The 26,705-nt window shown below is 41.1% G+C and overlaps 1 protein-coding gene across 3 annotated transcripts in view; it reads left to right on the top strand.

The window, feature by feature from the left end:
• The window catches only part of dennd1b (DENN/MADD domain containing 1B), a 95,986-nt gene that overhangs the window by 33,555 nt on the left and 35,726 nt on the right, over positions 1-26,705 (top strand). For 2 of the 3 annotated variants that reach the window (XM_028403580.1, XM_028403581.1), the window contains exons 4-11: positions 3,341-3,390; positions 4,376-4,495; positions 9,263-9,332; positions 11,046-11,126; positions 14,704-14,757; positions 15,309-15,419; positions 23,348-23,448; positions 25,368-25,413. In XM_028403580.1, coding sequence (XP_028259381.1) covers positions 3,341-3,390; positions 4,376-4,495; positions 9,263-9,332; positions 11,046-11,126; positions 14,704-14,757; positions 15,309-15,419; positions 23,348-23,448; positions 25,368-25,413 — 633 coding nt within the window. Of the gene's footprint in view, positions 1-3,340; positions 3,391-4,375; positions 4,496-9,262; positions 9,333-11,045; positions 11,127-12,417; positions 12,478-14,703; positions 14,758-15,308; positions 15,420-23,347; positions 23,449-25,367; positions 25,414-26,705 lie in introns of all 3 variants that reach the window. The other variant, XM_028403579.1, reaches the window with a different exon arrangement.

Raw genomic sequence — 26,705 nt, 5'->3', positions numbered from 1 at the left:
AACACCCCTTTGTGTCATTTGTGTTTAAATATCCCTACGGTATAGGAGTCAGTCATGGGAAGAGAGCTGCAGATGCCTATAAATTACCAGCAATACAGGTATGATGTAGGCTATCAGAAACAGACTAACTGATGAGGAAAAGGAGGATTGTGAGTTAAAAACCACACACAAGCACTCTGTTTCTTTGGTTAAAACAGAAAGCGACATTGGAACAGCAGCACCAATGGGTTCAGTATAAATATTGTTGATGCTAGTGTTATCTAGCCTTTTCCTACTGGAATTACTTTTTTTAAGATAAAAGAGTAGACTCAAGATTAACCCCTGATGTTGAAATCATTGTGATTCTATTCATAATTTGCTTTTTAAATTAAAAACATCAAATACAAATTCCATTCTATTCGAACACATTAAGATGGAGGCTGAAACCACTTCACCATGGTTACCACACACAGTAGAGTTAGGATCTACATTATCACAACATTACACTTTGAGCAGCTTGTAATCTGAGACAGCAACCACCTGTCACTCACAGCCCCCTTAAATAGGCATAACTTTAAGCCTATATAATTAAAACAGGTGAGTTAGAAAACATCACCCCCTCTTCCATTGTCATCAATGGGGTGATGAGAGACCAAAAAATGTATGTATTAAATTATGTATTAAAGCAAAGGTGTAAATGTGTTCTATAAAGTTGGCCATTAACATAGGAGCCTATAAGGATGATGTGGTTTTAGAGCCAGCCTCAAGTGGCTGTGTGGGATATTGTAATTTTTGGCGCTTTGGCATTCGATGTTGGCTCTTGGTACATACTGCACATGTAGTTCTTTAAAATTTAAGGGATCTTAACAATAGTGAGAAATTTTCTTGCATGACTTGGTTAAATTGTGCATGTAATGTTGTGAGTCATGCCAAATATCATACTCTTTACAAGATGTTAGCATATACAAAACATTTATTAGTTGAAAGACTAGTCTCTATGTTAAAGCTGTGTGAGTGGACTGAATAAATTAGTTTGAACTGAATTGAGATTAATAATTTATTTACTATGTCTTTAGAAACTAAAGATCTTTATACATTGAACTTAAAGAGACCACCTGAAAATTAAATACTGTATTGACCAGTTGAGAAAATAATATTATAAATATTGATGAATAAATAACTGATTCATCAATAATGGAGGGTAAGTTGCAAGCTTTATATGTGTGTATATATATATATATATATATACAGCAGACATGTTCTATCTATGTAGATAGATAGATAGATAGATAGATAGATAGATAGATAGATAGATAGATAGATAGATAGATAGATAGATAGATAGATAGATAGATAGATAGATAGAGTCTGCTATTTTATTTCACATGTTCTATATACATATAAGTGTATCAAATATATATATATATATCTTCTGCTGGTCCTGTATCAGATCAGAGTCTCTGCAACCCCTCCACTGTCACTCCAACACAGACACCTGATGTGGGCGGGGCTGTGACAATTCTGGCAAGGCAAATGTTTTTATTTGCAGGGAGTGTGTGCTTGCATGTGTGTGTCTGTTTGGGTTTGTGTGCCATATGCAGTGCGCAGGGAGGGCTCTCTGGAACATATTGGTGTGCGTTCATAGTGGTTAATAATAGTAGCAAACGCATACAGCGATGGCAGCTCTGATATGTGTGACAGTTTTACAGCCGCACATGCCAAGATACAGTTGCACACCCGCACACACATGCATACACACTCCCACAACAGAGACAGAGACCTCCTTTGCCACCAAGCCCTCCGTCTTTGTTGAGTTCTCAATTTCATCACAGATCCTGATAAGTAAAAACAACCACTTCCCACCCACCCTGCCTTGCCTCCAGCCCCTCCCTTTATGCTCCATATGTGGGCTCATGCACACATACAAACATATATCCCAGTCAAACTCAACCAACCACCCACCCACCCACACAAACTTACACACAAATGCACAGGCTTAACCACCCTCAGATTAAATGAACGAAGTCCTTGAAGCAGGCAGACGCTACACATGCATCAAATGCACAAATACATGTGAGACACACACACACACACACACACACACACACACCCCTTCTGTCATAGCTCATTGTTGCTGTTGCTTGCATGTCTGTGGTGTTAGTGTTGTGTTGGGGTGGCAGATTTAAGTTTTGATAAGGAGGGGCGTGGGGGAATCAGTGACTGCTCCCCATGGTGAGGTCTTAGACATCCACAGCAGAAGACGCCCGGCCTGTCGTCCGGGTCAGTCTCTGGGGGGGTGGCAGGAAGAGAGAGAGAGAGAGAGAGAAATAGTGGAGCAGCAGCATCACTCACAGCTCGTATGCGTCCAATCAGAAAGAAGACGTAGACCTTGGGCTCAGTGGCCGAGCTTGGCAAGTAAACGAAAGAGAAAGATGGCAAGAAAGGCCAGAGCTAAGCAGAGAGCCACCCAGTCCCCAGGATTAGTCTGTGAGCTTGGCAAAGCCTGGCCAGAACTGAGAGACAGAGGTAGCCGAATGACAGACGGCAAAAAAGACCTGGCGCCTGGAGTCTATTCTGGGCCAGGTTAGTAGCCAGAGAGATGAGGAGACAGAGCGACAGACAGAGCGGGGACCCGGTGCTCTGTGGCTGTGTGGCTGGTCTGGAGTGGCTCACCCATATGGTGCTCCACTCTGTTCTTGCTCCCTGTCTAAATCCATATGCCGCTGGTAGAAAGGTGCCCCCCCTTCCCCTCCTCTGGTACCTCGCTTCAAGAGCATGCAGACCCTCACCCTCCCAACACTCCTCCAACCCACAAGGGAGGTGTTGGGAGGTAAAGCCCTGAAGGCTTGTACACCCCCCCCCACCTCACAGAGCTGCTTAGCCCATTGTCACTACAATCTGCCACCATAGCCTTGGTGTGTGTGTTTCTCTCTCTCTCTTTGACTCTTTCTCTCCTTCTTTCTCTCTCTTCCTTCATCCTTTCATCTCCCTTTGGCACCTGATAATCGATGAACTTATTAACTGCTAATTATTCAAGCTGTGGATCGAGGATCCCTCCCCGTCCTCAGAAAAAAAAGGGAAACCTTTCCACTGTTCTGCCAAATGAAGTGGTTTATATTGCCCATTCATTTGGATTAAGTGCATTTAGGCTGCAGTGTTTGGGATGTGAAGACTATGTCAGATTGCTATCTGTAGCATTTAGCATTAATCCTCCTTTTGTTCAGCCAGTTGATAGTTCCCACTTGGCGGAAGAGCCCAGGAGATTTTTGAAATGGAAACACACAGTTATTATTTGCTTTAATTATGATGTGTGTGTGTCTCTGTGTGTCTAAAAAGATCTTTCTCTGTTCTGGTTTCTCAGGAGGTCCTTCAGACAATACCAAAGTTCTGCTTTCCTTTTGACGTGGAAAGGTACGATTCCTCTTCCCCTCTGCATCCTTGTTTTAAGCAGCATAGCTCACTTTCACCTCGTTTGTATAAAAACATATACACCATCTCCCATCTAAAGAGACACAATATGCATATTTTCTACTTCATACAGATCTATAAATTACCAACACTCCTAGATATGGCCGATTATGCCAATTCACGTGATATTAAACTATAATAATGGTTAAGGCAATTTCACCATTGTGGGACAAATAAAGGTTTTCTTAGTCTTATTGTATGTCCACATGGATGTTACTGCAAGTGGCCTTTCTGGTTTGTAACCATAACATTTTGTGCACACCGTAGCTGTAACACAGTTGTGACAAATTATGCCCAAAAATATAAATGGTTTCATGATGACAACAAGTTGATGATAAGGCTGTTGAGGTTATCAGTGACAAGTTAGTGCAAATGTTTTGAAGACGCCGACAAAACTGAGGAAGTGTGTCTCCATACATAGTTTAAATCCAGTCAGGCCTGCAGTCTGCGAAAATTACTGGACTCTTATTTACAGCCTGAAAAGTGACATGTTAAAATTCCTATTGTAAAGACACACACACTCACAGAGGGTGAGAGAGAGATAGAAATGTGTGGGAGGGGAGGTTTTTTTACCTAAGCTGAGCTGCTGCCATCTAGTGGCACAAGCATGTACTGAGCTTCGCTGGAATTTACCTTGGGGTTGGAAAAGCTTTTTACAGTTTTTGTTGCAGTCATACTTGAAATATGTGACATCAGATTTGGACCTTGACCGAGATTTAGCTCATAGTGAGGTTTTGTGTGAGAAGGAGAGTTTCTAAACCAGAATGGCTGTGTTATATTTTATCATGTTATTTTTTTAGTATGCGTGATTTCAGACATTTACTGGATTCTATGTAAAGCCCAAAACTTATTACTGTTATTATTTAATACAAAGTGTTGTAGTTATTTGTGAGTGTGTACAGAATGTGCGCCTCTTGTCCTCTCTCAGGATCTCCCAGAATCAGGTGGGGCAGAATTTCACCTTTGTGCTGACGGACATCGACAGCAAACAGAGGTTTGGTTTCTGTCGACTCACCCAAGGCTGCCGGGTCTGCATATGTCTGCTCAGGTAACACACACATTCCCTCAGTCTTGTTTTACTTTTTCTTTGAAATATTTATTGAAATGTATATTTTGTGTTCTTTATTCTAAATCATGTTGTGCTATTAAACAAGGTCTATAACACTGGGTAACATTGCATTTTTTAAAAGAATCAATTTCCATAAATTAACAAATACAAATGAATGTGCTAATAGGTATGCTGCGATTCATAAATTCCAATGCAGCCTTTCACATTTTATGTTTTGATTTCAAATCAAGGGAATATGTGTAAAAAATAATTGTTCAAACACCACTGTCTTTACTTCAAAATAAGATTTCGGTTTGTTCTGCCCCTTTTCAAATTAACTATGGATCACTTTTTAAATGTCTGCAAGTTTGATGAAAAAAGAAATTAATTTGCCACATCTTAGAAGTGAACACAGATTTTTGAGACATCATTTTCATTCATTCTCACACTTCACACTGAGCTGCACTATGCCAGAATAACAAATTTATATTCTTATCTGCCCACACAAATATGTTAGTGATGTGCCTATAATTATCCAAAAGTTTTGCAATTTTTTTGATATTTCATAGGTGGATTTTTTTTCCCAATCACAGCGTAAGTAAATGAGGACAGCAAACCCAGGAAAATTGCATTTTCTTTGCATAATTTCTCTTAAACAAAGGCTATTATCATTTAATTCTCATGTAATTCTATGTTGACACAATGTTTTTACAGATGTAATTACTTGCAATGACAAAGAAGGAGCACTTCAGTAACAGTGTCAGTGGGCAGGCTTCTTCTACTGAGAAAAAAGTAGAAAATATATCAATTTTTAATGAATGTATTTAACAGTTTAACAAACAACAAACTGGAAAAAGAGCACAAAGACTTTTCTTTTTTTCCTGTTAGTGTAAAGCAGCACTCCTGTAAGTGCTGCTCTTGCCTGTGTGTGTGTGTTGCGTGTGTGTGTGTGGCTGTTGATGGACAGTCGTGGGTTTGTCGCTGCCCTGATGAGCTGCTGTGAAGAACAGTGTCCCTCCTCCCCACACCACCCACCCTTCCCGGCCAGCTTCCATGGCCTTTGTTTTTCTTTCCTTTCTCTCTCTCTCTCTCTCTCTCTCTCTCTCTCTCTCTCTTTCTGTCCCTCTCTCTCTCGCTCTCTCTCTCTCTTTTCTCCTCGTTATTCGGCTACTGCCACAGTGCGACAGCAAAGACGCTTGGCCCATAATTATGCATGAAGCTTCGCTGCCAATTAGCAGAGGCTCCCCTGTCCCTCTCGCTGAGTTAGACATGCTAATTCATTTGACATATGATGTATAAAATTCATTATGCATTCTGAGTAGTTTGCATGGCTTGCTTCATTTATAATAAAATAACGTATAGAAAGTTTTTTTTTGTTAATTTTAAATTGTTTGTGTGCTCCCCAGTTACGTTTCTTTTTCCTGATCTTTTTTAATCATAAATATTCCCACTGTGTTGGGAAAGAATAAAAATATTCAGAAGCTTGGGGAAAAAAAAATAAATTTTATCTCAGAAATGTAAGAAATGTGTAAATTAGGTTTTTCCATTCAAACATCCAAAGTTTATTATCTTTGTTTATTATTCTTTAAGCTGTTTCCATTCCAACATTCAACATATTAGTTATGCAAGACAGTATTAAAGAGCTGACAACAGATTGCCCCTGTTAAAAATCTTTAACAACAGACAAATGGATGATGTAAGTTGTTTATCTGAAACAACTTCAAATTAGTTTGGTTAGAATCTAAAGCAAGAAGGGCCAGGCTGTCTTATCTATATTCATTTAGTCTATCGTTTCCCAAGAAAATAAAATAAGAAATAATTAAAACAGTTTGCGTCTGTGATTGTTGAAGTGCTGGGACCATAAAATTGTCACCTCTGCTTACTGGAGGAAGTACCTTAATGAGTAGGACAGTTTTATGTGGACAGCCCTTTGTAGTCTCATTGCTTAAGTCGTAGCCTAAAGCTCCACACTCCCTTCAGGCAAAAAAAAAACCTCCAGAAGAAAAAAGAAATCTCACAAAACAAAATAATTTATTTTTTCCTGTTGATTCTCCCAGTCATCTCACTTTTGAGTCATTTCAGTTTCTAAAAGTAAATTGTAACTTTATTTAATGGCTGAGGCTTGAGGATACATTTCAGGCACTGCATTGCTCTGGTTAGTGGTCACTTAGTGGGTTGGTGGAGGACACTTCCTTCCCCGTACTTAACCCTCGACCCGAGAAAGTAAAGGTGTAATGCAATCTTCCACCCAGCCGTCTACAAAGTGTAAAATGACTTACGATTACAGGTGCCTGTGCATTAAAGGAGATTTAAGACTCATCTAAAGAACAGGAATAACTGTCATGCTTAACACCTAACAGGTTCTTTATGGCAGCAAAAAAGGCTCCAGTGCAAGTGTCCAGTCCCTGCAATTTTTTTTTATGTGTGCGTCTATTCATAATAGCATAATTACAAGTTCCAAAGGCACGTCCGTAACCCTGTCTCCTGTTAGATGTGTCCTTGCTTTCAGGCAGTCTGAGCCATGGGATGGAGAGAGCATGGCGGGCTGTGAGTGGGTCACAGATTAACAGCTTCATTCTTTGAGTACATGGCACTTTGAGAAGACATGTGTTTAAAATGGCAGGAGAGATTGCAGGGGCCCCCACGCACTGAGCACTACAGTGATAGATGCCTCCTCTATCGGAGGATTTGCGAAGCACAAACAGATCTGAGCAATGAACTGTGACGAGTAGGAGTATCTCTCTAAGCTTTCCAAACTTTAACTTAGAATGTGCAGAGAGCACAGCAGGGGGGGGGGGGGGAGAGAAGAAGCAGAACACAACAATGCATCTATAAGTTATTTTATTTCATTTGAATAAGGGATAAAAAAATGATCACAGGAATATGTTGGAAAAATATTGATAATTTGTGGTTGCTTGCCTTCACTAGTGATCATGTGTTTTCCTTTAAAACAGAGGATTTACAGCACCTTGGTGTAGGAGTGTAATGACTGTGAGATCTGTGAGGCCTGACGGCTGCTCTGACAGCAAGAGTCTTATTTACATCCCCTTCAACTGTGAAAAATGGAGGATTAATGTCCAGAAGCCTTGCTTTTTAAACACAAGGTATACAAAAGGCTGATAATACCGAGGCTTTGTTTCTCTGACTGGACTTTTTCTGCAGTGCTTAAATGTAAACTGACCCCATATGCAGATCTTTGTGTTGTATGCTTGACATGGCAGAAGGTTCATATCCGGTCAGCATGTGAATTAACATACGCACACTTGATTTAGTCTCTCCTGCAAGTGTGACCTGATTGCAGTAAATTTTCATGCAGATGTCAAAATATTGGCACATTAAGAGACTGATTGTTTCAGACTAATGGTCACTCAGCCTCTCTGATTGGTGCGCTTGGCTGCACTTCTGCGGGAACCCGGCCTGTCATTGGCCCTTTGCGGATTTAGCAGATATGAAAATTTGCATTCAGCTCACTTTATTGTTTTCTTGTTGTCTGTTAATTCCAGTCTACAGAGCAGCCAGTGACCCATGCCTTGGAAACTCCTCGGTTTCCAGCCAACTGCCCGAGCAGGACTTCTTCGGCTGAAAAACTCTCACACTCCAAACTTTAGAATTATCTTCAAATTTAAGTTCTTTGTGTGATTGTTGATGAGAATGAATAAAAAAAAATGTCCTTATGACTTATGCTGTTTACTTATCGACATAAATTAGGTGTTCAAAATAAAAATCCACATTTGATTGACTGGCTCATTTGGCCACTAATATATTTTTCAACCCTACATCCAGGCAAGTTAATGAAGCATTAATGGGAGTCTGTTTATTTAATGCTAAGAAGTCCTCATCCACAGTCATTATACATGCAGTGTTCAAAACTGCATGTTAAAACACCAGACTAAATAAACATTCAATAACTTGATAGGACACCATGTTTTTATTATTTGATTGCATAACATTAAATGAACTGAGCCCCCTCGCAGCTCCTATGCCAGAAAGAAAAATGTTGGCCATCTTCCACCTAGAAAGCAAGTCCACTTGGCCAAGAATATGTCAACTTTGTAAAGAAAGCCATGCTGCAGATGCTTTTAGCTTATGGTGGGTGTACTTAGTGATTAGCTTTAACACAAACACTGCAGTATAAATTATTTTCAGCTTGTTAATGAATTTATTTATTTTACATTAATTGCATAAGGCAAAGGATTTTTTTTTAAATATGTGAAGGACATAAAAAGCAGCAGAAGGAGGAGGCGGTGGAGACGTGAGGGTATGTTGGGGGGTGGGGGGGTGCAGGAGGCATCTTGGGCTGCATTTTTGTTAAGCCTCTGCATCTGGGAGCAGCATGCTTGTAAACCATAGCATCCCTCCGCATCACATGAAAGCTATGGTGTTTTTGTTGTTGTTGTTAAAAGAATCTAAAATCCATTGTTTTTCCCTTCTTATACTCTCTCTGTCTATTGGTTTAAAGAGCAGACATGACAAAAATTCATAGCCCGTGAAGAGCCCTGGATAGAAAAGAATGTCATAATAAGGACTAGATAACATTTACTTTTTTTTTTCTTTGTAACAATGACTCTGTGCTTTGGAGTAGGTGTAGCTGGGAACAGAATCTATTATCACCGCCCCATGTACATTTGAACTAAGGCAATAGGTCATGTGGAGAGTTTTGTGATAGACATACTGATGCAAGCTACATGTTTTTTTGGAGGCTAAAGCAAATAACGCACAGATCAGCTTTGTTTAATTTAACCGTGTCTCTCTTTCTGACTCTTACAGTTATCTACCATGGTTCGAAATCTACTACAAGCTGCTAAATACTCTGGCAGACTACCTAATGAAACAACAGGTAAGCATACATTTAGTATGTGTCAATAATTGTATTTGTGTAAGATGCATGTATGAACAAAAACAAAAGGTTCGCCTGAGAAACAAGCACACAGTTTAGTGTTTTTAGTGTGGTGAGGTGTTTTCCTCCATTCTGTTCTTCTGCATGCTGCATGTTGTCTTTTGTGTGCAAGTTTTGTTCACCGTCTTGGTTCCTGTTGTTAGCAGCAGCAACAATGTTGACATTTCACAGACCAAACGCTGATCTGACACTGGAAGTTATTCCTGATGATTTACTGGAAAACAAATTGTTAAGGAAAAAAAAATCACACACACACACACACACACACACAGCACAGGCACACAGATACACACACACACACAAACAATTGCGCTTCAGAAAAGTCTTTTCCCCTGACTATTCACTGCATTGTACTAACAGAGGGAGGGGAAATGTAAAATATGCAACAAACTGGGGAGATGTGCAGCGTCTAGTGCACAGGGTGTAGGTGATGTTCCACTGTTTAGACTGAAGAGAGGGGAAGAAGGAGGGAGGGAGGGAGACAGAGCAAGGGAGAGATGCAGAGAGCTTGGGGACCACTTTCAATTGTCATGTAGTCACTGCTTCTTCCAAAAAAATCCTCAGAGAATACTGATCAGGACAAAGTGCCTTGCTAAAGTAGACAGTCACGTACACATCACACAAACACAACACACACAGGCACAAAATTCTACACAGGGAAGGAGGAATTTAGCAGAATAATCTAATATGAAGAGCAAAACAAACAGAGTAGGACAGAAGAAGAGAGAGAGACAGAAAGATTGCTGGAAATCCTGGGTGACTGAAGTGTTAGTGTGCATGATTTGGTTTCTATTTACCCCGCTGTCCGTTCCAGGCGAGAGGGAGATGTTGACAGACGAGGGAAGACAGAAGAGCGATGAGGGTTTAAGGCGAGGGGTAAATGAACTGTTTCCCCAGGCCGTGTTGCTGACCATGCGTGTGAGCATTGAGCCTCTCATGACAGGAGGCTGTTCGATTGCATGCTCCCTAACACCCCTCCCTCCAACCCTTCCTCTCTTTACTGTATATTGCCGCCCATTGCTTCTATTTCTCTCTAGCTCGCACAGGCATGCACATACATAAACACAAACACACGCTCAAGCAAGCAGCGGCTTGTAGCCAAAACCAAAAGAAAGTTCTTGGAGAGGGCAGCAGGAAAAAAAAAAGATGCTAAAACAAACAACAATGTTCAAACTCTATCTTCAGAGTTAGTTTAGTTTAAGTATAAGTTGCCCCCCTCTGTTCAGCAGCGAGAGACCCAAGAGTGTAAATAGCAGTCTTGTCGTAGAGCTCATAAATGCTGGAAGAATAATCTAAGGGCCTGTTCTGTGGTCAAAATAGCCCTCTGACTGCTTCCTAAAGCCTCCGTCTTTGGAGTGGGGACCCCGGCTTAATTACTGACAGCCTGCTCTTGGCCATAAATCAACACTGCTGGATAATAAGCGTCTGCAGCCCTACGCTCCGCCGTCTTTTAACCTCACCATTTCTCGTTAAACATATGTCAGTCGGATGTTGTCGAGCCCTTCGGGCCTCGCTGCAGGATTGCCCCCTGGTCTGCAAGCAGCGCCTGTCCCAGATTGACACATAACGCGTGACATCAACAAAATAAAAGTAAATAAAATGTATGTGTCCTATGCTCATTTTTTCTTTTGTTGTTTGTTTTCTCTCCCCTAGGAAAATGACTTGAATGACATGCTGAATTCTCTCTATGATCTGCCTGTGCCAAAGCCCTTCACGCCAGTCAATCTGAGTGTGGTAGGTATAGATCTAATATTCCCCCTTATCTGAGGCGAGACAGCTGCGATAGAGACAGAAAGAGGGACAGGTAGGTTACTGTAGCAGTGTGTTGCATCAGGAAGGAAGAGGAAGAGGAGAAGATAGCAGTCGGTTGAAGTAGTTAAAAAGCAGAGTGAGAGACTTAAAGTATAATAGGAAAAGCTGAAGATGTAAAGGGAGTAATAATCAGAACTAAAATGAAATTGACAAGAAGAGACAAAGGTGTCAAAAAACAGAAGGAAAATAGGCCAGACAGGCAGAAGTGGAGAGAGACTGACGAAGTGGAGAGGTTGAGATGGAGAAGATAAATGAGGGAATGGCTAAGGAGACAGAAAGTACAGAGCAGGAGGTGGCTAAGAAACCCTAGGTAGGCACACAGACACAGAGGGCCCAGGACTGACACTCTTGTTTGGAAATGAGAAGTGGCGCTAACAGGTTTTGGTGTGATAAGCCCAAGCTGGACATGTTTAAACTTGAAGGGTCCTTTCACAACTTGTCATGTCTCCTGCTTATCAAAAACTGAAATGGCTTAACGAGCCCAGGTCCCTCAAAGTCGGCCTGTGTTTGAGTTAACTCTGACACAATCTCTGCTTGTATGTTTCCAGCTCCTACATAAAACACTCTTGAGCAGTTGTCACTTCCACAAGGCAATTTAATGTTTTTTTTTTTTTTTTTTTCTGCGGGACAGCTACACTCACAGTGTTTTATATCAAAATATCTCTAATTTTTTTTTAGTTGTTAAGATTCCTCATCATAATGGGATCAAAAGAGTTCCAGTATTAGCCTTCATTCTTGAGGACCACCGCTGCCTTATTTTGTGGACCAATTAAACAAGCAACTGTAGGTCTGTAGCGAAGGTCTCAGAAGGATACACATATGAATTTACAACATAAAACTAATATGAAGTAATCAATATGTTTCTGAGAAGGCTAACAAGGTCAATTAAGATTTCTTATGATTTATTTTTTCTTTGTACCAGTATTTTTTTTTTATATTTTTTTTTTTATACCAGCAGCTGTATATGTGAATAAAACTGTTTCATCTGAGACTCAGAGGTTCATTGGAAAAGAAGCCCTGGAGTACAGAGGTGATAGCTTCATCTCTGTTCTAGAGAAGCCACTAGTTTGATATTTAATTGATGAAGCAGAATAATTCCCTTAAAGAGTGTTTTTTTTTTTTTTATCATGGCAGCCAAGACGAAGACTCATTGTCCCTTTCATGTGTGAACCCTGTTTTGCTCTCTCCCTCTCTCCCCCTCTTATTGTGCAAGAATAAGCAGTTGTATATTGCCACTGGGCAAGTACTGAGAGATCGGCGAAGCAAGGAGCCGGTGAGTGGAGGAGAATGAGTGAGAAGGGGAGGAGGGTTTGAGGCTGCTGTGAAATATGAAACTGCTGCTATACTAATCACATGGGAGCCACGGATTTCCAATTTGGCCAAATAAGCTGTGCTATCTTTTTAAATATAACAAAAACAAACTATCCTGGGCCTTGGTGTATGTTTCTTCTCCTCTGGAAAACAATCAAACTGTGTAAATGATTAATGCCCTTCCACACTGCTATATTCTCTCTCTGAATATCAAAAGTTTTTTTTTTCATTCTCTTTATGTTTAAAGCAAAGGCAATTGTGCTCAGAAAATCTCCTTGATGCTTTTCCAGTTAACCCACTTTCAATGTTTTCATATAAACAAGTCTTCGAAAGAACAAGGAGTAAAAAAAAACAGATAAGCAAGCAAACAGCCAATGAAAGTCTGGGTTGAGTTGAGGAGCATGGCTTGTGATTATCACAATGCCATGAATTTGTAGACCAACAGGGAAACATATTTAGCACACAGACTGAACATGAGAGAAGAAAGGCTGAGAGATTTACTGCAGCTACAGTATATGTTTACGGGTGGCTGCCCTAAGCCTCAGAGGTATTGCCTTAAGTCCCTGATCTTCTATTAAAGTTCATTTGTTTATCTTTTGTTGCTGTTTTATTTAAATTACTCTGTGACAAGTCTGCCTTTCAGTTGGCGGTGGATAGGGTTAGCTTTTTTAAGAAGCACATGTTTCTAACTTTAACTGAAAAAAGTAAACTAATAATTTTATTTTTAGTGTTTGAGGTAGCAGTGCAAAATGTATAAAAATATGTCTATAGTCATTCAAATCACCAGGCTTTTTACTCGTTTATTTATTTTACTTACAATGTAGTACAGTATAAACTTTTGTGAAAATGAGCAAGGAGCAATACTGATGAGCAACATGTTACTTTGTAAAATGCATTCATAGCTAGTCACTGAATGCACTTTTTGTTCTTTTTATGTTTATATTTTTAATTATCTTTCTTGTTCTACTTTATCTTGGTGATGGTGGTGGTGCTTGCCCTGGGTTGATGATGATGCTTAATCATTTGTAATGTAAACATGTATAAATGTTCTGTTGTCTTTCCATTTAAGGAACTGTTTTCCCAGCCCAAACAACAGTATAAGTGCATATAAAATCTGCAGGTCGGGGTGGGGATTGACCCTATGGTGGTAAAGAAAATAGTGCTGTGAAACTAGAAGTGTGGCTGATAGGTTGGTTTAACCCAAATAGCGACAGAAACTTAAAGGAGAGTAAAGGTTTGGACTTGATTCCATCATCCATCCTGACTCTATGCATCAGCACAGTTGATCTTCTTACTGCCTTGGCCAAATGATCATAAGTGCTAATTCTGTCTTTTTATGTGTGACGACATTTTGTTAGTTTCACATTCTGTACGTCACCTGTTCGAAGCTCCTTTCAGGGTTTAGTTGCCAGCTGTCAAGTGTTAGATGTCAATCTTCTAGCCAAATAAGTTCTTATCTATTTGAAAAGATACTGCCAATGAATTCACCTAACGATATTTCTATAATGATTTAATTTCTAAAAATGTTGTGAATTAATTATAGCATTTTGCTTTAAATATTCTGTTTGCAGTCTGAAAGAATCTACTGTGGATTTAAAGGAAGACCTGCAACAGATGGTTTAGTGAAGGCCGGGAGACACACAGGTGTACTAAGGATACAGGAGAGTGTGTGTGAGAGACACAATAGTGTGTTTTACTTGGTGGTTTGTCTACCTCCAAACAGCACCTCTCTCAGGCCCCTTTGATCTGAACACTGAACCTGCCCTGCTCTCCCAAAGTGAGACAGGCAGCCCTGTGATCCTCTAAACAACCTGTGTGTGTGTCTGTGTAGATGCACACTTGTGCTTGTGTGCACGATTTACTTTTCTGTGTGTGTTGTTGCTCCGCAAGCCTTTTTAATGCTTAAATAAAGACTCAGTTTTCCACCGGAGACATCACCCCAGTCTGTGTCTATGGGGAGCTTAGCTGCTATTGAGCTTTCTCTGTTCTGTAGGCCTGATAAAAGCATTGCCACAGTTCAGACACCAGCTCAGCAATTCATATAGACAGAGCTGAAGATGAGCCATAAATCATAGAACAAAGTAAAAGGCCCTTTTCTCCCCTCTTCCCCTCATTCTCTTCTGCGTGAGTGGTATGCTTCACTTGTGACCTTCCCTCTTCTCTCTCCTGCATGTTTGTGTTTTCACAGCACTCCTACTTCATCGCCCCGGATATCAATGGACTGCCAACTATCCCTGAGAGTGTAAGTATTCATGGAAAAGAAGAAGAGACAGACTGAGATAAAGAGAAATCCCTCTCTTCTGGTAACATCTCTGCCTCTAATCGTTTTTAATCAAATACGCTTGTCATCGTTTGAAATTATTGCATCATCCTCTTGTTTCAGCTTTATCTCCTGTGGTGCTCGTACTTTTAATGTCGAAGTTCAATGATTGGCCTGGGTATTAAAAGATTCAAACTGAGCACATGTTCTTTGTTGATTTTGCATTCAAATCTGAGCTAAAATCTTTATGGAAGGAACGCCAGACAAAAATCATTTCAGTCTCACAGTTTTACATCGATTGATTCGTTATCAGCTTACCAAACATGGCTATATTAGATGGATTAAAGGCACAAATGTAGTTTGAATTTTACTAAAAAATTGTCTGCAGAGATGTGAGTCCAAGTCCCTTTTCCAGCCAGTTCTGGATGTCTCTTTGTGGCACTGTCACAGCATGTAGCACTGACACTAAGAAAGTTGCGCTAGGACAGTTTGTTATATACCTGAATATCCTTCTGTTCCTGTCCTGTCTCCAGAGGAACCTGACAGAGTACTTTGTGGCTGTGGACATCAACAACATGCTCCAGCTCTACGCCAGCATGCTGCACGAGCGCCGCATCATCATTACCTCGAGCAAGCTTAGCACTGTGAGTCCATACCTACAGCTGCAGTGAGTTCTTGTGTCTGACCTGTCAAGCACTGTCTGAAAACAAGTTAGAAAACAGTTCAAACACTGCACCTACTTGAATTCATTTGGTGTTGTCACATGTTTTATTAATTCAAGTTGAGGTGAAGCATTCATTTGATAACACAGGATTCTTGTAAGATTATAAAATACTAATTTACACTCGTACAAAGTCACGTTTGCTATTTTTGGCCTTATATAAAATTCAGATACTGAATTACTCTCCTAATAAGTATTTATCCTTCTGTAAGTGTGGGGACTGCTTCCTAGATTGAACATGATTCCCTTCATCAATATTCCAGCAGGATATCAAACCCTAAATAGTACGATGAGAATATTTATCTGACACTTGTACAGAGAGAGTTGAACTGATCTGTCGCCCCCTCCACCCATTTCTACAGTGAGAGAGCACCACCTCTAACAAGTTGTGAAGGCCAACATTAAAGCTGGATTTTATGTAGCTTTTTGTCCTATAACTGCCTCACATTAATGTCCGAAAAGCCCTAAATTATCTTTTATTACATGTCATAACTCTCTCACATAATTTAAAGTTACTTCTGTCTGTCTGTAGGAGGGGGAAGGAGCTCTCTGTCTTTATCCCTCTCTGCTCCTCATACCATCCCCCCCCTTTCCCTGTTATCTATTTGGCTGATGAGGGAGAGCCAAATGTTTATGACAGATGAGATGGGAGAGGGAAGTGATGTCATCCAAGTCCTATCTGTATCTGCAGTGTAGCTCGTCCTGCCATGCTATCTACAAGTCTGCAGAACACTTAACAGCCTAAGGGGCCTGTGGTGGAGGTGGTGTTGGGTGCTGGAGGGAACAGTTCCCAAGGTCTCCCGCAGGAGCAATAATCAGCAGGAGCTGTAAAAATTACCTAGCCCTCAGAGAATTTCACCTGTCTCCCCTCAGCTCCTCAGACCAGCAGCACCTCTGCTCTGGATCTAGGCAGCACACTATGCTGTGACACAAGCGGTACATGATGTAAATTATCAGACTCAAGGGTGAGAGTGTTTTTCTTTTTAGCAGGAAGGAGGAGGAGGTGATTTTTGTGTGTGTGTGTGTGTCTGTGATTTACAGTTTTCTGCAGCTCAAAGACAAATCTTGGCTGTTTTTATTACAAATATATGCCAACAGTATATTTTAAGAGCCGCCACATCAGACCTTTACCTCTGTGAGCCTTTTATCCTCTTCACTTCTCCATCCACTCATCTATCCATCTGTCTTCCTCAGGGAGAGGTGTTTTGGTTTGGTAGCGATATATGTCAGGCACTGTAGTACAAAGGTATTCTCACATCTCCGCTGGGATTACGTGCAGGCCTAGTGTTATTACAGCTCCTGTGATGCGTTATTTTTTGCTGTTGGGAAGATTGACCTCCCAGTTCAAGTGGAAATGGTTGCCACGATTGTTGAAGCGAGCTATCTGTGTGTACACACATTTAAGTGAAAACAGCCCCTCTCATTATAGACACCACAGTCTTGTGATCAAATATCATAAAGCATAAGAGATTTATAATTTATGTCGGAGTTTGTCAAACTGTTGTGTTACACTGAGTGCTAGCAGTCACTGGATGGACAGGTAATATTTCTATAGTGTGTGCTTTCCACAGATAGAAGATGTATGAGAGAAGGTATTGTTAGTAACATCATTAGTACCATCCAGCTGCTTTTCACCACCTCCGCCTGTCCAGCGTCTCAGCCAAGCAGAGAGAAACAGGGAATAGAAAGAGGAAGAAGGAAAGACACACACACACACACACACACTCACAGAGATATACTGCATTTATTCTGCCTGCTCGAGGTGCTGCCTGTGTTAAAGCCCCCGGTGAACCCACCGTGTCAGTCTGTCGGTACATGGCTGGCGCGTCTCGCAAGCAGCCAAAAGCAAAGGAATAAATCATGATCTTACAACAATGCGTCAGTTGACTTATTGCTGTTTCGTGACCGGAGGTGAATGGTACCACTGTTTTAAAAGGCCGTTTGGCGGTGGCGCAGGGGCGGGAGCCAGCCGTGCGTGCAACCTTGTCATAGGCTCCTATAATAGGGCTGCATCGGCCCTTCCTCTAACTAGTCAGTTGGGAGGACCCCCACAACCACCTCCATCACCCCACCACCCCACCACCCCCTGTGTCTCTCATCTGCCGAGGCCCCCCAGCTCTCAAGCCCAGTCTCTGCCCTGCCTATCGCCCAAACTCACACAGCCCGGGCCCCAGCACCAGCTGACAGCAGCCCTCTCATCAGGCTGTCAGGCCTATGCTAACAAGGAGCTATCCATCCACCGTGCCCTAGAGTGCCAGCTGTCTCTCTGTTTCCAGCCTTTTCCTCTGTTGTTCCTCTCCCCGACTTCTCTCTGTCTCTCTCCTCTCTCTCTCTCTATCTTAGTTATTCTTTCTCTCTGACATATTATTTTCTGTCCATCTGTCCTTCACTCTTGCTGGCTACACCTCTCTTTCTCTCTTTGCCTCCTTCTTCCTGGGAGTCTTAATGTGTCTCTCTGTTGTTGGGCAACTGCAGAACATCAGGACATCCGCCCCCTCCTTCCTCTCCACCCCCTCCTTCACCAGCTTCTCCTCCTTGTCCTCGATAGACTTATCTCTGCCCCATGCCATGTGTCTTAAGGTGTGTGTTGTGTCACTGTGACCGCGCATGTGAATCTGTGCATGTCGTGGGTGTTTCTGTCTCTTTTACATGCATCTGTTTGTGTGTATGTCATCTGCACTCACAGGTGTTTGCACCTTATGCCTTATGTCTCTCTGTGAGTGGGTCCGTGACTGTGTGTGCGTGAGTGGGAGGTCTGGTGTTAGCTGTTACCTGCATTGTCCTGCGTGCCCTCTCTTTCTCTCTCCTCTGTGCCACCTACCTGTTTGTGGCACACTCGCATTGTTTCGGGCCTGACACCAGCGTTTGTCAACACAGGGAAAAGCAGAGCGTGGGTAATTGGTGACTTACTCAGTGCATGGGAAGGTAGAGGGAAAGGCTAATGCACCAAAAACAGAATGGAAAAAATGAGGAAGATGTGGCAATGGACAGAAGGACAGCAGGAGGAAAGGAGGAAAACAGAATAGGTAATGAAGACTTGGGAGGAAAATGAGGCTAAGGAGAGAGGACTGAAGTTTTGGTTTGTAGGGACAGGGCTGGAAAGAAAAGCAAGTGTAAGGGAGGCTGGTGTGAGGAGGTCAAAAGCAACTCTGCTGATATCATTCCTCCTGTCAAATTGAATTACACTGCCTGCAGCAGCAACAACAGCACATGGTGCTCTCAATAGGAACAATATGTAAGCAAAGAGAAGCGCATCTGTTAAAAGGGCTCAATCACCAGTATGCTGCATGTAAAAGGATATGTGAATGTGGTGCAGTAGTTTAACTTTTAGCATGTACAGTTGCTCATGTACATAATAACAATGAGGAGATGAAAACACTAAGAGCTCCAGGTCTCTAGGGGGGTCCAATTCTTTAAGGATTTAGGGTTGCATTGCCATCCAGTTTATTTGAATATGAGGAAGTATGGAGTGTTGTTGGTTTGTGAGCTGAGAGAAAAAATAGTGTCCTTTTTCTTATATTTGCCTTTGTATCCACACACATTGTTTTATCAGCACTTCAAAAGTGGCCTAAACAAAAAATATTATTGTCCCCCAATAAATTACACAAAGGAAATAAAGCAGCTCACAGCTGGTAAAAGTTAGAACAAATTGTAGATGGCGGTAAAACAGTTTTGTGAACACAGCAGAGAAAAATAACTATTACATTTTTTAATTTCAGTTTCAATTTAAGTTTCGTTTCTAGTGACAGTCCCAGTTCGACTGACTTCAGCGGTGCACACTATAGTATAATATGCAAGAGTAGCCCCCCCACTTTTGCCCAAGTGGGCAAAATGGACCTTTAGGAAATTATGCAAAGTGGTCAGTGGTGGTCAGGTTTGATCCTGTTTGATGTTTGTCCACTTAAAAGATTTTGTAACTAAAGACAGCTGCAGTAGTTTTGTGTTAAACTAGTCTCACAACATCGACCTCAACCTTTCACCTGAATGTGAAAAAGTATTAAGAGGTAAAACTCACCATTAATGTGGACAGTTCTGTAGAATACAAGACAATTACTTATTATGCAACTTTTGTGTAAAATATGGCACAATTCTAAAGGGTTCAAATGTTCACATTTTTATCTTATGTAGCATTTACTTTTTTACACTGTAATGGGCAAGAACTCACCACCATTGACTTTTCTTGTTCCAACTATAAAACAATGTTCTCAGATGTGGGGTGTGAGGTGGAATGGATGTGTATTATGGAGTGTGTAATAGGATACAGGCCCTGACCACATTTTGACTGAACTGGTGTGTGACCTCCTACATTTAGTTTATTGCTACCTAATTCAAATTTGATCTCTTCCTGTTATTCTTCCTTCTTCTGCTTTCACCTCCTCCTCTCCATGTGTCCCTGTGTCTCTGTGTTTTCTGTCTGTCCCTCCTTTAGTCTCACTGAGTGGGTCTGAGAAAACCAGTGTTAGTGTGGACACTTTCTGTCTCAGCTACAGCACACTAAAAAAAGCTCTCAGGGCAGAACCAAAGACCTTGACTGCTTTTTGAAGCAGGCTGTCGCTGTATAATCGGTTAGCTTCTCTCAGAGGAAGGAGCAACACACACACACCCATGCATTGTAAGAGGCAGGCAGCCCCTCATTACCAGGCAGAGCCCTGGTCCCTGAGGACTGGACCCAGCACCTAATCCTGTATTTGTTCTTGGGGACTGTATCTGTGATTCTCCATTGAATGGAATATTAAGCACCCAGGTCTTTTGTGGAGCGTGTAAGCCATTTGGCTTCACTCATCTATTATTTATCAGCCTGGCAAATATTTTATCAGCCTTAGCCTCTCATGACCCACTCTCATGTGAAGCCCCCCCTCTTTAAATGAAGAAAAAAAGGGTGTATGATTCCTTTTTTTTTTCAATTTATCTTCCTTTTACTTTTGCTTCATTTGTTGGAAAATCTGGACAAGGACACAGAGATTTGTATTAAGCAGAATTAGAGAAGCAAATATGTGAAATATTCCTCTGGTGTTCCCTCCAAGTTACCTTATCTAAGGTGCACTGCCACCTCCATCACTTTGGAGATAGCAAATAAAAGAAAGCTGAAATCTAGATTTGCTTTATAAATCATTATCTTAGTTTCAGACTCCCTTCTCAGCCAACTCCCCCAAGCCAGCCACCCAGCCTGAGAAGAAGAGAAACATAGACACTCCTGTTTTCACTTTCAACCTGAGAGTAAATCATGCCAGTTGGGGGGCTCACCTTGAGGCCTGGTGGAGATAATTGGAGTTGGTTAGCGAGGTGTTCTGTGCCATTACCTCCTGGTACCAGCGAATGGCTGGGGCTTGTCTCACACTCCCAGAGGAGGAATACTCTCGCCTGTTGGCTCTTCACTAAGTGTGTGTGTGTGTGCGTGCATGCACATGTGACACATGTACGTGTGTGTGTGTGTGTGTAACCAGATCGGTGACCTCTCTTCATCACGCTTTAATGGGCCCCTCACCATCAGCGCTTAAGAGAAGGGAGAAGGATGTGATGGTTTTGATAGGCGCCTTTCCACCAAGTACTTCTCTTTCACACATTAATATTCATAGCATTGATTTATTTTCAGAATTAACAAAAAAACAAACTGTTTGCTAGGGAATTAATCCTGACAGGAGCGTGGCATTGTTGTGTTTTATTTGAAGACAGCAGGCAGCAGAAATATGCATATGCAGATACACAGAGCAAGACACCAATTAAATGTTGATTAAGTCCTAACTATTGTGGGACTGGGTGTACGAGAGACAATAAAAAAAGATCATTGCTGTTTTTTTTTTTTTACTGCCTGATATGAAAAATGAATGCAGTTAAAACAAACACACACACACACACACACACTTTTTGTTGTGTGCTTTTCAGATGTCTATAGCTTGATCTTTGGGTGGATTCAGACGGGTGGAGTCCGCTCCCTCTTCTCTCTGGCAGCGGTGGTTTTCAGCCGCCAAGCTCGCCCGCTTTTGGCCGGTCAATTGTGACACTGTGTGTGTCAGTGAGCAGGGGGTCTCCTGGTAGTTGTGCGCGCGTGCGTGTGTGTGATAGTGTGTGTCCGCTTCACACATTGACTGTGAAGCTGCAGCAGTATAACAGCGGCTGCTGCTCCGGGGTCCCGGCGGTATTGGCCTAGCCCGCAGTCTCTCTTGGCTAACTCATGTTTCATTCTTTGGCAATTTGCCCTAATGAAGTCCCGCAGGAGCCCCTCAGACCTCTGTTCTCTTTCCATATTTAATCATGTTATTTTAATCTGGGGGATGAGCTAACGCCTCTTTCTCCTGCCATGTCTGTGTGTGTGCGCTGCAGGTCATTACTATAGCTGGGTTTTCATGAGATGTGATGTCAGGGGGGAGGGGGGTGGGGGGCTGGCTTTTAAGACAATGGGAGACAATGACTTTAATTCTGTCTGTAACATTGGTTTGAGAATGTAAAAAAAGCTTTTTTGAAAAGCAATGTCATCCTCACATGATTGTTTCTCATTATTTGTTAAAAAAGAGGTTAATTATTCCGTATTTTCCCTTTAATTTCTCATTCAAAGTGGTTGGGGTAATTCAGATTTCTATGGTGGCTGTCAGTATTGTTTTGGCCTTCTTTTGTTGCTTTTGTGCAGGTCACAGCACAATCCCTACACACTGACATTGATGTAAAACACAGTTAATTACGAACACGGAGTTTGTATTTACATATATTTGTGCGTTCAAAATAGGTCAGGATCACCATCATTAAATGTCATAATATCAATTGCAGCAATACTCAGAACTCTGCGTGTGTATTCTGTGTGTAAAGCAAGTGTTTATAGGTCTGTCTTAACTTTTGTTTTCACGACAGTCCCTCTGTCTTCCCCTGTGTCTCTGTCATGAGGCTGAAGACAGGCTACTGTCAGCTGGTTGCTCTTCAGCTTTCAGTCTGCTCATCTTTTTAACAGTAGCAGGTCATGGGTTCATCACTACATGTTGGTGTAAATTGTTCATTCTGGAAGCTTTTGTTGGAGAAGAAAGACTGATAACCCAGTGAGATCAAAGAGAATAGTGACACATCACCACAAAGCATCACCGCAGTAGACGACTTGTTTTTCCTATGACAGTGCATATCAGCAAGTGCGTTGGTCCATGCGTTTGTCTAGTACCATTGTTTCCCTGTGCAAAGTATTATCAAATTTTGCCATCTCAGGCTAATTATATTAGACTATATAGTTTATATGCTTACTGCTTTAAGACAGCATCTTAAAAAAGCAAAAAAAAAAAAGCTACTGTGTTTATGCAGTGAAGAAGATTCCCAGCCACATTAATCCACTTTCTGCTCTGATTTGACTCAGATTTTTTTGACTTAAAATTGTATTAATTCACATATGTATGTGTATATATGTACATAATATGTACACATGTAATCAGGATTGTTCTGTGTGAACACATGGTACTGGATTTTATTTGCCCCATCTTCTGGTGATCGTAGCTAGATTTAGCAGAATGCCAGCAGTATTTTTACACTTAACAATTCAGTGTGCAGCAGTGTGTTCTGTAGTAGTAGTGAACTATAGTTAAGCAGGGTGGCCAGTTCTTATCTCATAAAGAATTTAAAGAGTGTGGTGTGTTCAAACAGGGAGTGTTGGAAGGGAGTTAAAAACATCAACTGGCCAAAATGAAATGTTTAATATCTTTTATTTTGCGAAACAGGTTTTAAAGATACACTTTTATTCCCTAAGTGCATGCGTTCCAAAGGTTCTTTGTGAAGTACTGTTGCAAATGTTGAACACTGAGTTACAGTATGTTTTGCCTTGAGTGTGAAAGAAGTGTAGAAAGTAGTGTGTCAAGTTAATCTTTTCATTTCTCTCTGTAGTTAACTGCATGTGTCCACGGTGCAGCTGCTTTACTCTTTCCCATGTACTGGCAGCACATCTTCATCCCGGTGCTGCCCCCACATCTTCTGGACTACTGCTGGTAAGGCTCTAAAGATCTCGCTCTCACACACACACACACACACACACACACACACACACACAGGGACATCATCAGAATTGTCAGAATACATGTTTATCTATTTCCTCGCACTGTCTTTAACCATTTTACAGCCACATGACTCAAAGACACGTACACACAGCCCATGTCATGTGTTATGCACCAAGCTTTGCTACTTAAACCTTTGTGTAAAAGTGCAGCCACACATGTTCACACGTTCTCCCGCTCGTTCTTCACGTTCCTGTGAGTCCTCTTGTGGTGTGCGTTCTCTTGTGTGGCTTCTCAACATAATGAACGGCCCTCTATCACCTTGCTCCATATTTCATGCCAGTGCTAGCACCATGTGCTCTCATCATCTTTGCTCTCTCAGGGGTTCATTACCACCCATCCAACGCAAATCCAGCAAATGTGAATAGACTTGATTGAAACTGAACTGAGAAAAGAAGTAACAGCTCATCTACAAATCTACATGCGTTCAGGTCAACTTCAGATTTGCACATGTGTAAAAATCGGGGTTAGAAGCAAAGTGGGAAAGTCAGTTTATGTAAAAGAAACTCTTTTTTTTGTTGAATCAGTGTAGTGAGCTCGTACTGTATGCTGCTTTGCCAAGAGGGACACGTCAGCTTTAAGAGGCTGTTCATCACTGACAGTGAAATGAGATTTTGAACTCTCTGCAAAGACTCATCGTTATGTTATTTAATCACAGGGGTGTCCTCCATGCACCGATTAGATAACTGGATTATATTAGACGCCCTGTGTGCGTGCATATACACTGCACATCTGAGATTTTCAGCATGTTTCTGTGTGAATGTTAATGCAAGTCAGTGCTGTACATTCATAAAACAGCAAGTACAGTGCAGAGCTACGGGCCTGCTGTTTGTTTTTCTGTTGCTTTAAGTTGATTACAAGCCTGTGGCTTCTGAATCATTCTGGCCAGGAATACACTGACCCAAAACTATCCGATTATTACTGCCTCTGTAAACCTCACCATAAAAACACTTTCTATTATTTGACTGTTTTTGTTGATTTTATTCATCTTGCTTGATGGGAAACACTCTTATGATTCAACTTTTCCTTGGCACTAACATTTCAAATGAGGATAAATATCACATAAAACAAGAATGACATGATAATAACCCTGCAAAACATATTTTTCAGAATAAAAAAAAAACTGTTGACACTTCTGCCCTTTAGCTTTTATAGTGAAGTGTTCTGGGCCTTTCGATTCTTTATAAATCTACCAGTGGACTCACAGACCAGACGTTTTGTTACAGAAACAAAAAACACCAGTAAATGTAGGCATTTTTTGTAGCTGTAGTTTTAATGTTGTCAGCAGTTTTCTTCCTATTTCCAGTTGTCTTTCATAGTGGAAAATACACATTTAATTTCATGCACATTTTATTTAAGCCACAATTCATTGATAATAAAAAGGAAGAAGGTGTTCTTTGGTTCTGATCTTAAGTCCAATTCATTTTGCTTTCTCTGCTGAATGCTAATCCAGAGGTAATATGTACCATTTTCAGAGTGTAAACAGTCAACACTATACAATCATTGTAACATATGACAAAAAAATGCACTTAAAACACTTACTGTTATTTCAAGTAAATAACTCAATGCACATCTTTTGCTACATTGTGTTACATGAGGACTGTACAGTTTCCAATAGTTAGTCTCAGAATGATATATTGATTATTACTCAAGTCTACACATTTAGGTACTTTTAGTTTACAGTTTCATAGGGCAGTCAGAGCAGCTTTGAACTGTACATTGAGAATATCAGATTGATATTGAGTAGTAATTTCTGCAGATGACAAACAATAAAACAACAAAGCGGCTTTAATCACATTTGTTTAAAGTGGTGTTGACATTGCTCTCAGCTCTTTTACTCTCTCCATCCACAGTGCCCCTATGCCATACTTTGTGGGAGTTCACCTTAGTCTGCTGGAGGTATGTTTACAAATCTGTTTCTATCTGTATGCATGGAAATATGTGTGGGTATATAGCCAGTATAGTATAGATATACAGGATGTGTGAGTGAATTACACATTGATCTAGCTGATGGATATGTGTGAAGGCTGTGTGTATCTCATCGTTTGCATCAGGTTATGCATTATGAATTTCAGGGTCAGTTGATTTTCATGTAATGTAATGAAGAATTTACATTATATACATACCACTGAGAAAGGGAGGGATAAATAAAATGCATATTTTTCAGCTAAAACTTCACCTGGTGAATTGTGCTCATACTTCATACATAAATGAATGTCAGTAATAGTTTTTTTTTTACTAGCAGGAATTTAGTTTTTTCATTATTAACTTTTTGTTTTGCTTTACATTCTCAACCAGACGTAAAAAAAGACAGAGAGAGAGAGCAAAGAAAAGCATCTGCAAACAAAGAGCTTTTCTCCTTCATTGTTAAACCTTGTGTTGGTTGGGGGGCGAGCCATCACCAGCACTGCTGTTGTGTGTGAATGCATGTTGCAAGAAAGCACACATTTTTGCGTAATTGTTTGTGCGTGCGCGTGCATGCATATGTGTTTATGTGTTATTTTGCAAAGGCATATGTTGTAATCCACGTGTGTGTATGTGTGTGTGTGTGTAATATTTGTCTGACAGTTGCAGCAGTGGCAGTATTTATCACACTCTGCATCCGTGACAGACCTTCTTTCCGCCACTACATAATTAGTCCAGATCAGCATGTGAGCCTCCACTGCACAGGCTGTCACAAAAGTGACAAACTAGAAATTCACACACTATGCTACCTCCCCCCCCCCTCCGCCCCACCTGCCTGCATCCTGTACCACACTGAAATAATTGTTGAATTTGTCGCCATCAGGATGCACAGAGCACAGCGCAGCATCGCTCTGTTGTTGTTGATGCATGAGGTTTTGGTACTATGGAAAATGTTTGCGCAGTCCAAATGTTCCCTCTCAGTGCCATTCTTTATTTTGCGAGCGCGTGTCTGCGTGTGTTACTGTAAAGATGTTCTAATATTTTTTTTTGTGCCCGCCATTTTTCATCCTTAATCGTAAAGGAGTTTGATAACAGTGTGGCTTTAAATGTGGCTGCTGTATTTTCCTCCTTCCTGGAGCTTTAGGACAGAAATGACTTTGTCTCCTGGGACACACACCTGTGACAGAAACACTAGTTTTATTTCATTACTTAATAAATGACCAAATTTTATTTTACTGCCCTTTATTTTAATAAAATATGCCTGTTACACTGTTATAAAAACTGGA

This window comes from Parambassis ranga, chromosome 4 (genome assembly GCF_900634625.1).
Source record: "Parambassis ranga chromosome 4, fParRan2.1, whole genome shotgun sequence".
Taxonomy (NCBI): domain Eukaryota; kingdom Metazoa; phylum Chordata; class Actinopteri; family Ambassidae; genus Parambassis; species Parambassis ranga.
This window is presented reverse-complemented; position numbering and strand designations above follow the sequence as displayed.